Consider the following 14,244-nt stretch of genomic DNA (forward strand, 5'->3'; position numbering starts at 1 on the left):
GGAACCAAACTATTTTGCATAAGATTTTGTAAATATATCAATAAGATTTTGTAAATATATGTTTAATCTGTTGTGTCTGAGAATAAATATTAGAATCTATGAAAAGCTGATCAGTTTGTATGTCTTTACTCCTTCCACATCTTATGTATCTATAAAAAGGTTTCCTGCTATGCTCAATATCTTTATATAAATTTTCTTCAAAATTTTCTTGAGCATATCTCACACTATGCTTAGTTTGTTTGTCTAGCTTGTTTCAGTTTTCAAAGTTGTAGTTCGACCTCTCCTCCATTTCTTATATTTTTGTCTCTCAGCTTAATCAAATATCTTGTTCTTATGGAAATATATCCCCCTGACTTTGTATGCCTAGATCCCGAATGTAAATTTTTTTTTTGATTTTTTTGTACTCAATTTCTCTTTCAAAAAACTTTCCACATTCCATCTGCAGTTTTTCCTATGAACACATCACTCATGTCAGTTCTGCATAGTGACTGCTTTGCTTCCATATAATCTGTATTTAATCTTCTGTGCACTGGTTTAGATTTCAGTTTGGCAGAATTATCTAGCAACAGATTAACCTTTATAACCACATGATCACTGCACATCAATGGTGGTTAAACTTGAAGTAACAGTAATTTCTTTAGGAACACAAACAATGTCTAGTATATTCTGTTCCCTGGTAGATTTTTTTTACAATCTGAAGCAATTATTCCTGAACATACGCTGTGAATAATTCCCTTACTAATGCTGTAGAATCAATATTATTCTAGTCTGTTTCTAATAAATTTAAGTCCTTAACTAATATTATTCTTACACACACACACACACACACACACACATTTTATATATATATATATATATATATATATATATATATATATATATATATATAGATATAAATACTAGAATTCTAAATCTCAAAATGCACTTGCTCGAAGCACTCCTTAAAATGGAGAACATGGACATTTATGTTGTAACAGAGACCTGGTTCAAGGCAGCAGAAAGCAATCCCTGCACTACCAGGCTATAACTCATTACACACCTTTTGGCCCCAGAACTTGGACTGAAGCTCCAAAGGTGGTAGTGTTTCCATATTCATAAAGGATGTGCACACCTCCAGACTGGTAGCCCAACATAATGCATCTGAGATACTTCAGGTGCAGCTAAAATTGGGTAGGACAGCGATTCAAAATTGTAGCCTGCTACAGGTCCCCAACCATGTCCCAAGATTCACACTCCACATTCTTAAGCACCCTGAAGAATATTAGGGTCCAACCTAACACTCTCATACTGGGCAACTTCAACTACCCCTCCATTAACTGGGAAAACTACTCATGTACCAATACACTTGCCCAACGTTTCCTGGAATTCATTAATTCCAATGCGTTGGACCAGCTCATTCTGACCCCCACTAGAGGTAGTAATAACCTTGACCTGGTCATTACTAACACGGGTGACCGTTGCTCTACACCAATAGTCAACTCCTCTCTGGTTACATCAGACCACAAACTAATCACCTTGGAAATCCACGTCCCCCACCCACACACACACAAAGGTAACCACCTTGAAAAACTTCTCCAAAACTAACTTTGGGCTCCAAAAAACAGAGATGGCTAACTTCATGGCACCCATGCAAATGGGAGAATAGTTGCATGACTGCCGAACCAGACACCAATGCACTGTTTGAACACGTACACAAATGCATAGATCTCACCATACCCAATAGAACCAAGACACTCTCCTCCAAAAAAAGGAAGCCAATCTGATGGTCCCCTGCTATAAATACTCTACAACAGAAAGAGGAAACTGATGCGGAATAAGATGAAGTCCCAAGAATGGTAAAACTCCATTATCAGCCTCAACAAAAAGTTGAGATCCCTCATCAAATCCTCTAAGGCTAGCTATGAAAACAAAACTGCAGCAGATAGTAAAGACAACCACAAGGCCTTCTATAGTTATGTAAAGAATCTCCACGGCAATACCCAGATTTGCTCTGAGCTACTGCACAATGGTATCTCCTATACCGAGCCAACAGATATTGCCAATATACTGGCCGAAAGATTCAGTGCCAAATTTACCGCCCCCCCCCCCCCCCCAGGACCAATCACAATACTAGTAGATTGCCAGACACCCAGTATTACTGCTACAGAAGTTACAACAACACTGTCCAAGGCCAAGAATACAGCTTCTATGGGACATGACAATATCCCTGGATGTGTTCTACATGAACTACAGAGTGAACTGGCACCTCACCTGTGTGCCCTGTTCAATCACAGCCTCACCTCAGGCTTTGTCCCTACCAAATGGTGCACTGTTACAGTCATCCCTCTCCACAAAGGAGGAGTGACTACAGAAACTGGGAACTATTGCCCCATTAGCCTGGCGAGTTTGATATGCAAAGCTATGGAACACAGCATCATGGACCTAATAAACAAGGATATAGGGAATCTCAAAACTCTGGATCACACAATGTTTGATTTTGTGAAGGGTAGATCATGCCTGCTCAACTTGGTCAACTTCTTTGAGTTTGTCACCAGAGATGTGGATGAAGGCAAGGTGGTTCATACAGCCTACCTTGATCTGCCCAAGGCCTTTGATAACATTCCCCAACTCAGGAATCATAGAAAAACTCACTAAGCTAGGCATCAACCCCAACATCACTAGGTGGGTTACAAACTGGCTCACAGATAGAACCCACAGGGTGAAAGTAGCCGACTCCAAGTCAGACTGTCGACCAGTCACGAGTGGAGTCCCACAGGGTTCGGTCCTGGGTCCTCTCCTGTTTGGTATCTACTTCTCTGAAGTCCAGGTCTACACAAACAGACTCCGGCTGACATAGTTCGCAGAAGATTGCAAGTTGGGAGCTATTATTAACTCCCCAAGTGATGTTAACATTCTAAAGAAAGGCCTCACTGAGACCAACTATTGGTGTCAGAACCATGACCTTAAGCTGAATGCCAAAAAATGTGTCGTCATCCCTTTTGGGAAAAACCTGGTTCCCATGCATTATCACATCGATGGTAGTCTACTGAATGCAGAAGGCGTTATAAGAGATCTGGGGACACAGGTTGACAGCAACCTCTCGTTTGACCAACACATTGCCACTGTGGTCAGAAAGTCCTTCTATGCGGCACATATCATTACTAAGGATTTTGCATCCAGGAAGAAAGAGGTCATTGTCTCCCTCTACTCTTCTCTCATTAGGCCAATCATCGAGTACAATGCCCCATTTGGCATGTATCTCACTAGACACCTGCAACAACTGGAGAGGCCGCAAAAGTACCTCACAAAGAGGATCCTAGGCCTTAAACACTTGTCCTATACGGACAGACTCAAAATCTCCAACTATTCTCTGTCTCATATCTCCTACTTGGAGGCGATCTCTGCTTGACTTACAAAGCAATGTCTGACCCAGCTCTGTTAGAAATGCTACATCTAAAGAAATCCCAATCCCTCCGCACCAGAGACCTCAACTTCATCACCACAATCAACAGAACAAGCTGGAGGGACAGGTTCATAACCCAGAGACTGCCCATCCTCTAGAACAGACTTCCCATACATGTCAAGCAGAGAACCTCACTGGCCATCTTCAAGAGAAATCTTGATGAATGGATGGGAAATAGAAAATTCACCCAAAGAGAAGGTCGGGTGGCACGATGCCAGGGTAATCCAATGGGTTAGGCTTGTAAAGGCTTCAGGGCCATTAGCCTAGTATACACCTATGAACCTATACATATATATATATATATATATATATATATATATATATATATATAGAGAGAGAGAGAGAGAGAGAGATCTCTCTCTCTCTATATATATATATATATATATATATATATATATATATATATATATATATATATATATATATAGATATAGATATATATATATATATATATACACACACACACACACACACACACACACACACACACACACACACACATGGATCTACTTCAGTAGATCGAACTTTTACAAGTTTGAAAAACATATGACCAAGACCATATGTTCGAACTCGTAAAAGTACGAACACTGAAGTGGAAACACATAAAACAACAAAACACAAAACTAAATGCCTATAGCACCCCCCCACACCCCCTTTACTTAAATATACCAACTCTGAGATCGCACTACACTGCGGAAATGGGAAATCTTCCCTTTCCGCACTGTATGGAGATCTCCATTCAGTCCGATCAAACTTTTACAAGTTCGAACATATGGTCTCGACCATATGTGGTTCACACTTGTAAACGCTCGATCTACTGAAACAAACCTATATATATATATATATATATATATATATATATATATATATGAGTACTTCATATAATCGAACATCCAATTGCTCGACTTTCATATGGTCGAGACCATACGATTGAACATTTGAATGTTCGAAAATGTGAAAAAAAAAATAATTAAACATAAAAAAAAAAAAAAAAAAATACTAAACATTGCTAGCAGGAGGAAAGCACCCACACCCCCCTGCACCCCCCCCCACTACTTAAATATACCAACTCCAAGATCACACTACATAGCGGTAAAGGGAAATCCTCACGTTCCGCGCTCTATGGAGATCCCCATTTAGACTGTTCGAGCTTTTAAAAGTTTGATCATTTGGTCTCTGCCATATGAAAGTTGAAAAAAAAAAAAAAAATATATATATATATATATATATATATATATATATATATATATATATATGGGTCTGGTTCATTTCGCCGAAAGCACATTTCAACAAATTTTATTTCAGCAAGACCAGATCGCTGAAAGCACAAATTACGAACTCATTTTGCCAAATTTCATTTCACCGAAAATAGTAGTGGCAGTGCATATGCCCTTTTCCCCACTGTAGTGCAATCCTGGAGTTAGAATATACAGTTGGGGGGTGTGGGGGTTATTTGGACTCTGGTAAGTACAAATCAAGTATGGGTAAATGCTACATGTGTAAATATTGTAGATTTATTAATGAGGGTTTGTATGTAGTTATAGAAGGGTACAAAATAACCATCCAGTGTCCTGGTCATTGTAACTAACACCAAGATGGTGGTTTACATTGCAACATATGTGAGCTTTTCAGCATTTTATGTAAGGAAGACCACCCGAAAACTAAAAGATAGGATGGCCGAACATACAAGTGACATCAAGAACAAGAAAACTACTAATGCCCTATATTCACATAGCCTGGTTTGTACCAACTTCAAAAAGTTATATTCTTTGTTATAGACAGAGTTAATTATAATGATAGTGCGGGAGATTATAACACAATTTTAGAATTAAGAGAAACAATGTGTAAACTAAAACTCAATGCCGCAGTGCCCCCTGGTATTAATGATTGTTGTTCAGAAGTTAGTGCATTGAAACTTGGATCAACACAGACTTAATATGAATGTATATATAGCTTGAGTATTAGTAATTTTTTAACATTTAATTATTAGTTGATTTTATAAAAGTATAGCATTAATTTTTCAGATATATATATATAGACACATACATATATACATACATACATACATACACACACTATTTTACACTTGGATAGTTTACATTGGTGTTAAAGGTTTTTTAAATGTCTTTCTTTGAATGAGCTGTCTCAACATGCAATGTTACAGTTATTTCATAGAATTTTCTCATTTGAATAACTAATTGTTTTTAATTAAGGTTTTTAGTCAAGGTTGTCATGTGAAACTCTGTGCCGACACCATCACGTCTGATCTGGCGCCGAGGCTACAGCATGAGAGCCAGTCAGCTCCGAGTTGGTCGGAGCCGACCTGCACAGGGCAATGGTTGGCGTTGCGGTATACAGTACCATCGGCGCCAACCCCTCGACGCAGAGGTGCCTCTGACCCAAAGACACCGGGAGTTGGATAGGAGAAGGGGTGACTGGGATAAAGGCAGACTGTATGCCCCCAGCCCCGAAGGGGGAGGGGGCAGGCAAGACTCCCATCTGAATCTGAGTGTGGAAGAATCTCCACATCATCCTGTCCACTTCGGCTTTGGAGAGGTTGCAGGTGGATCTGGCAGAAGAGGCCACAGACACCGGCCTAGTGAGGCGGTAAGAGGAAGCAGACACCAGGGAACAGACCCGAGACATCTCCAGCTCCGGGGAGAAGCAAGGAAAATAGAGCTGGTGGGAACCCGAGCTAGGAGCCAGGCAAGATTTCACTGGAGGCACGGCCGAGGAAGAGCGGTTGGGGTACTGCTTCCTTGTCCTATCCCGATCCCTATGTTTGCGCTTCTCTCCATCCCCGGTCCTCTTGGTGGGAGGTTGAGTCCTACAGGCCGGGGTGGAGGAATCAGCAAAATTAGCTGAAGAAGAAGTTTGGGTCTTCACAGTAGGAGGAGGGAGGAAGCCCTTAAGGATCAGCTTATTCCTCCTATCGTTCAATGGGCGGGGACTGAAACCTGCACAGATCGAACCGGAGGAATCAAGGTGTGGGACCCCTAATCAAACTCCCCAGAGTGTGGCCATCCTCTGTGGAACGCTTACGGCCACACAGTGTGCACTTCCTGAACCCTGGTTTGGGTGTCTCAGCCACAGGAAATGGAGAGAGAACCCAAAGCACTCGCGCACACACGCGCACACACACACACACACACACACACACACACACACACACACACACACACACACACACACACACTCTCTCTAGAGAAGAGATAGAGAGGGAAAAATGGGAATATTTTTTTTTTTTTACCTTAAGACTGATGCCTGTGCGCGAGAAGTAGAAAAAAGTGAAAGGGGAGAAAGAAAAGTGTGAAAAATAGTGCTAAAGAACAAATTACCCCAAAATAGCCTAAAGCACAGACCATGATGCTAGCTAGCATTACAAGTGGCAAATGAGATCTGAGGGGAGGAAGGAGACAGGGGTATTATGGGGTAGGGGAGCAGCTTGGACCTCAGATCCAATGCTGGTAAAATGCAGCCAAGTCGGATCCATCCCAGACCTGTGTCCCACAGGTTGAAGACCAAATGAAAACAACTTCAGATCCTCCATTATAAAATTTCATTTTTAAAATGCCACTAATAGTATAGGAGTCATTTAAACCTGGAGAATTCATAGCATTCAATTTTAATTGCTATTTTAATTTGGCAATATCCAAATGTTCACTAATAATTCTCCCTTGGGCATCATTCAAAATTTATTCCACTGCAAAAAAAAAAAAAAATACATAAATAAATAAATAAAATGATTTAAATACTGACAAATGCCTATAAAGCCCATTGGTAGTTATTTTATTTTTAACATCACGTAAATGTTCATAAATCCTGTGATGTAGTCTTCTAGAAGTTTTCCTAACATAAAATGTTGGGCAGGATTTACATTTAGCTGCATACACCACTTGTTTACTATTACAAGAATAGTACCCTGCAATTTTGTGGACTATCTATATAAAAAACTATCATCCATCATAACATTACAACACTGAGAACGTCCACACATTTAATAGTACCACTTTTCCTTTCATTAGATAATTTTGGCTTCTTATTACCTCTAAATACTTTTTAAAATATTTATCTGTTTTAAAAGCAATAAATGGCCTTGTACCCAACTTGTCCTTAATATCATCATCTGATAAGAACAAGTTCCAATTGTTAGGATACATTTTATTATTTCTCTACTATCTAAAGTATATGTAGTAATAGGTTTAGTGGATTCATACAATGTTGTGTTACTCACTTTTATAACTTTGTGTGTGTCATTAACACATTTATTTGCTACTAAAATAGGTATAATCATACCCTTTTCCCTCAAATATTAATTAATTTTTTTATTTCCTCTAAAAATTTATAAGAATAGCCTTGCTTTAAAAATATATCTAAAACTATAACACACTCTTTATAAAAATCCTCCAACTGACACCATCCTGGCTACACAAACTAATTGGCCCTTGACTACCGCTTTTTCTTTGTATATAGGGTACCAGCTAGTATAGTGTAAATAAGAGTTTGAAATAAGTGCATTTTCTAAAGATCTTTGAAACAAATTTATTATTTTTAACATCCTTAACTATTTCTGTATATAAAAAGGCTTGTCTGAACTCATTATAAGAATATGAAAGTTTTAAAAATTCCACAGTGTTAATATATATAATAAATTCTTCCAGTCTACTCAAGGTATCCATCCACAATATAAAAATGCCATCAAGGAATCTGGTATATAAAGCCAAAGAATTCCTAAAATCACTCTTAAAAATAAATTCAGTTTCCCAATGCAACATAATACAGTTTGCAAATGTGGGGGCAGAGGCTGCCTCCATAGCTACATCTGAAGTCTAACTAAAATATTGGTCTTCAAAGTAAATATAATTATTTTTTTAAATAATTTCCATAAGTGCCACCAGTGCATTAACCATTTTCAGATATAAATCTCTCTGTTTAAATAATTGTTCTTCTAGCCATAACAAACCGTTATCATTTGGTACTACTGTGTATAAATTATTCACATCGATGATGACAAATATACAATGAGGAATAAATGAAACATTACTTAACATGCTTAAAAAGTATCATGAATTTTTGCATATGTGAGGAATTGTAGTCAATCTTTTTTTTAAATAATGATCAAAAAATATGTCTATGACTGTAGTTTTAAATCTTTGGGCATCAACAATAGGCCTAAAGGAGGATTGGTTAAACATTTACGTATTTTGGGGATGCCAAAGATACTAGCTAGCATGGATTTTCTATTAAACATGTAATTCTAATCACTTTCTGATATTGAACCTTCCAGTAACATATCCTCTAAGGCCAGATCTATTTTTCTAAAAGCAATGTTTATCTCATTTCAAGAAACTTCCTCATAATAACCATCAATTAAGAAATTATTCATATAATTAGAATAATCCATATTGTCCATCACCACCAACCCACCACCGTTATCTGGTTTCATTATCCAAATATATTTGTCGTCAGCAATTTCTTTAAACAATTTATACTCATTATCAAGAGAGGCCAGTCTACACTTTTGTCTGGCAAATGACTTAATAGTAGCAAACACACGGTGCAGAAAGACTTACACTCACAAGATCACATACAAGAGTGGCCAACATGCAACTTAAGTAGATTTCCTCCTAGTAAGGAAAGGGCACTGGGGTAGAATCAATAATTGCAAAGTCATTTCCAATGAAACAGTCAGCCCACAGCATAAACCACTGCTTGCCACAATCAGTTGTAAGCAATGGCCAGAGATGGCTCAAAGGTCAGAGACCAGGATGAGGACCTGGAATTTGACTAGAGAGAAAGCACAACAGCTCAAGGAATTACTCAGGGTTCTAGCACCCCAAGAAGATGAGGCAGTAGGTGGAGTTGAAGAACGGCAGCAACTCAAAACAGCATGTGTGAGGACTAGAGAACAGGTATGTGGCTGAGCCAGGTATGGTAATAAGAAAAGCTGTTGGTGGAATGTAAAAGTCGAGGAAGTCATTAAAAGAAAGGAGTGCAGGAAAAAGTGGGAGATAGAAAAGAAGGAATACTGGTGGGCTAAGAAAGGAGTTGCAATAGCAAGGACATTGGAGGCCCTCTACCAACTTCTGGAAAGTGACTCAGTAAGTGGCACAAAGAAACTCTATCAAGTTGCAAGACAAAGACAGAAAGATAAAGAAGATAGACACTCTTCATAAGGGATGCAACCAACAACCTGCTCACCAGTCCACATGACATCAAAGGCAGATGGAAGGAATACTTCCAGCAGCTTTTGAATGAAGAAAACCTCACAGAAGCTGTACTGCCCCAGATACAGCCTACAATGAGAGAAGAGGAGCCCACCCAAGAGGAAGTAAGAATAGCACTAAGAAAAATGAAGTCATGGAAAGCAGCAGGCTCAGATGAGGTCACAGCAGATATGATAAAGATGCTAGATGAGATGGGGAGAAATGGCTCCTGACGGTACTCAATGCAGTGCGGACAGAAAAGTGCATCTCAGATAACTAGAGAATAAGCACACTTGTGCCAGTGTACAAGAACAAAGGGGGCATCCACAACTGTGGGCAGTACAGAGGCATCAAACTCCTGTCACAATGCATGAAAGTTCTGGACAGGGGGGTTGATAAACAGGTATACAAAGTAGTAAAAAGTAAGATGGGAGATTAACAGTTTGGATTCATATCAGGATACAGCACAACTGATCCAATGTTTGCAGTGAGATTGACAGTTGAGAAGAACCTAGAAATGAGGAAACAGTCCAACTGGGCATTCCTAGACTAGGAGAAATCAAATGATAAAGTCCTAAAAAAGCTGATTTGGACAGTACTGGAGTGGTTGAAAGTCAAAGAAACATTGGTAGAACTGGAGCAGGCTAAGTACAAGGACCCAATGACACAAGTATGACTGGTGTTTGGTCTCACAGAAGGGTAACAGTGGGAGTGGGTGTGCACCAGAGTTCAGGTCTGAGCCCATTGATGTTCATACTGGTGATAGACAACATTAGCAAACAGGTCGGAGGGGACAGATCAACAAAGCTGCTGTATGCAGATGATGTGGCATCAAAAACAGACTCTGAACAAGAAATTCAGCAAAGGATACAGGAGTGGAATGCAAAACTGGTGGCACATGGGATGAAACTAAGTACAGATAAGACAGTGGTAATGGCAGCAAATTGGGGAAATCAGAAGAAGCTGAGAAATGAGATAAAAGGAAAGACAGTGGAACAGTTTAACAGCTGAAAGTATCTGGGAGGGGTGGCTGAGGAGAAGGGATGTCTGAATGAAGAGGTCAAAGCTAGAATCAGAGGGCTGCAGCTAACTGGCATATAGTGTCAGGTGTAGTGTATGACAGAAGAATTCCAAAAAAGCTGAAATGTAAGGTGAACAAAACAGTGGTGAAACCAGTACTACTGTATGGCACAGAAACCTGAGCAGTAAAGGCACAGCAGATGAGAAAACAAGAAGTGATGAAAATGAAGTGCTTGAGAAGGGTGGCAGGATGCACACTGTGGGACAAATGAAGAAATGAGGACAAAAGAGCAGAAGCCAAAGTAGCTCCAATTGCAGAAAAGATCAAAGAGAACAGATAACAGTGGTTCAGGCACATGTGCAGAAAAGAGGAAGACAATCTGGTGAAAAGGATTTGGGACAGACAAGAAGATAAGAGGAACTGTGGCATCCAGCAAAGAGTTGGATGGATTGTGTGAGATCTGCAACAGTCAGGCATGAGTGTCGAAGAAGGCAGGAGTGTGGCATTGAATTGAGAGAAATGGCGACAGTTAACATGACACCCATGTAGAAAATGGGAAGAAGGGGGGCTGATGATGATTATTTACAGTGTACAATATGTAACGGTGAACTGAAGCTATGAGGGAGAGGAAGTGGATATTTATTTTTTGCACAGTGCCTTGAAGTGCAAATTTACTTTCAGTATGTTGTTGGGAGTGGCAAAGTAGTACTGAAGAGGGTGATGGATCAAGTTACGACTTTCTGGGCATTTGCTATTGTCCCATGGCTATGTGACTATGTAGTTAATATATTTGGGTCTATATTAAATCATCGAATGCTTAAAAAAACAAACTAAGATTTATGAAAACCATGTAAGTGAAAGCTTACAATCTTGAATGCTTAGAACAGCAATTTTTTTTCCAAGGGGAAAAAATCACTCTTCCAAAAAAATTTTTTTTAAACATTACATGCCCCCCCCCCACTTAAATATACCAACTCCGAGATCTCACTACAGTGATGAAAATGGCAAAGTAACGGAAGAGGACAAGTGATTTCTTTCCCAGGGAAAGAATTCTCTCATATGCCGTTTCACTATTTGCCTTTTCGTGCTTTCAAGTTCGATCAAGACGCATTTGAAAGAATGTGTCTTCAATCATTTATTAGGAACCCATATATTTAAGTAACATGTGAATTAGCCTAACAGACAGGTACAGGTACAGGGAAGTTTATTCCCCTGAAAAAAGGGTTTATATCACATCATGGGTTCAATTTATAACATCGAAATACTGAAATGTTGAATTTCAGTATCTCGAAACTATAAAGTCGAATGTTACAAATAGCGAACGTTCATAATCGCGAATTTGACGTATGTCGAAAATATGTAGAATTCGCGGTTATGAAGTTGCGCTACGTAATGTCCGGGTTTGTGTTTTGTTGGTGCGCGGTGCCGTGTTTGGATGTAGGTGTTATGTCAGCTAAGAGTGTTTTGTAAGGGTTTTGAGTGGGAGTTAGAGTGTGTGTGAGGGATTGGAGAATGTGCGTGTGTGAGTGAGCTTTTGTGTTGTGTTTGTGCGATCTCGGAGTTAGTATATATAAGTAGGGGGGGTGTGGGGGGCTTGCCCCCCACATGGGGGGTGCAGGGGGGCTTGCCCCCCTTCTTATGTGTGTGTGAGTTGTGTATGTGTGTTGTTTTTTTGTTTATGTTGTGATGTGGGTGTTATGTTGTATGTTTAGTGTAGTGTGTGCGGTGTTTTCGGTTATGTGGTTTCGCGGTTTTTGTTTGTCGGTGTTTTGTGGATTCGGTTTTATAGTCTCGAGATACTGAAATTCGATATTTCAGCATTTCGAGGTTATAAAGTGAATCCCACATCATATAACATTTAATAGTTCAAATCACTTAACAGTGAACTTAAATGATCGAACCATTAAAACTTCGAAATGATGTGAATGGCAGTTTTCAATGGGGACATTAAACATTAAGGGTGTAGGCAGTGGGGGCAAGCCCCACTGCACCCCCACACCCCCCCGCTACTTAAATATACCAACTCCGAGATCACGCTACAGTGTAGGAAACAGAAATCTTCCGTTTCCGCACTTTAGTGCACTGAAGTGTGATCTCGGAAGTGGTATATTTAAATAGCAAGTGGTGTGGGGGGTGCAAGGGGTCTTGCCCCCCTGCAAGGAGCAATTTGTTTTTGATTTACACTTCACATGTTTTTTTTTCCAATTTCGAAGTATTACAGTTTGATTATTTACATTCGATGTGATTCAAACTTGTAATACTTGAAAATTATGATATAAACCCTGAAAAAATGCTGTTTTCCATTATTTCTGTCTATTGGTATTAGTAGGACATTGACTTTTTTGTTTTGACTGCATTTAGTTAGGTAAGTTTGTCATTACCACAGGAATCCATATTTATTATGTTTGTTGGGTGGCATCATTCAGGTTTACAGCACAAACTTCAGGAGTCTTTTTCAATACACCTGAAGTTCACTGCTAAGAAATATGTCACGGACAAGGGAATTTCCTGACTAGCATGTCTGACAAATAATGACACCTACACTCATTACAGATTGTACTACCCTCTGTCAAGGCAGGCAAACATTTTAAATTCACTGTCTTAACTAAAAGTGTACCTTGCATAACTTTGAAAGACTAGAAGTCCATTCACTTCACAAGGATAAAAGCAATGTCTTGGCAATTGCTATTTACAATAAAAACAATGACAGCTACTTTAAACATTTTATGCTAATTTCTCCAGTACAACAAATGATTATTTCTAGTTATACTAAAAGCAAACAAGTCTTACCTTAAGGGTAGATATGACCCCTGTTGCTACTTGAAGTACAGCATGCATAGTGTCAGAACAATCAAACATGGCTTCTTTATCCTCCTGAAAATAAAAAATTATATTTTAGTGACATGTCTTAATGCAATAAATCTAAACATATATGAACATAACCGTATACTTTCTCCTGTTAAAATGATGCAGAGCTACAGTAATTAAACAGCCAGAAAACCTGGGTCTGCTTTCTAGAACTGTAACTCATCTACAGAATGGAATTCAACACCTTACCTTGTGTAATCTTTGACAGCTTCTATTTGTAGTGGGTCTTGTATAGTTACAAAAAGAAGTCACTGCTTAGTGTTTTCCACAGGCGCAGACCACACTATCTTACTCAGAAGATGGGAAATTTTGATGACTTGCAACTTTTTAGCTGTCTAATCCATATACATTTGGTGACTCCTGGTGGTTCCAGAAATTATGCCATTAATTTTTTTGTTAGCCAAGAAATGTAAGAGTATTATGTCATTTTGCAAATTTACAGAGTAGGCTTCTTATATCTGCAATACATGCTGGTTTAAATTGTAATAAGGGTACTTTTACAGTCTCTAATTTGCAGACTTAACAGAAGCAATTAACTTATTCTTAGTCATAACTTCAGATGGAGATGGTCTGTATTTATTTACAAACCCTTGTTTATATAAGCACTATGTTCCCGAAGTACAGATCTAATAAAAAAAAATCTATCCGATAATCTAACTATGGTACCCACTTCCCAATCTGTGGTCTTTCACACAAGAAAAAATTAA

The 14,244-nt window shown here is 39.0% G+C and overlaps 1 protein-coding gene across 1 annotated transcript in view; it reads right to left on the minus strand.

Annotated features, from left to right (window-relative positions):
- ASL (argininosuccinate lyase) overlaps positions 1-14,244 on the minus strand; it is a 368,527-nt gene that overhangs the window by 43,331 nt on the left and 310,952 nt on the right. Inside the window, exon 14 of the mRNA XM_044054865.1 lies at positions 13,460-13,543. Within this exon, the coding sequence (XP_043910800.1) occupies positions 13,460-13,543 (84 nt within the window). The remainder of the gene's footprint in view (positions 1-13,459; positions 13,544-14,244) is intronic.

This window comes from Protopterus annectens, chromosome 13.part0, assembly GCF_019279795.1.
Source record: "Protopterus annectens isolate FY-2018-M chromosome 13.part0, PAN1.0, whole genome shotgun sequence".
NCBI lineage: Eukaryota > Metazoa > Chordata > Ceratodontiformes > Protopteridae > Protopterus > Protopterus annectens.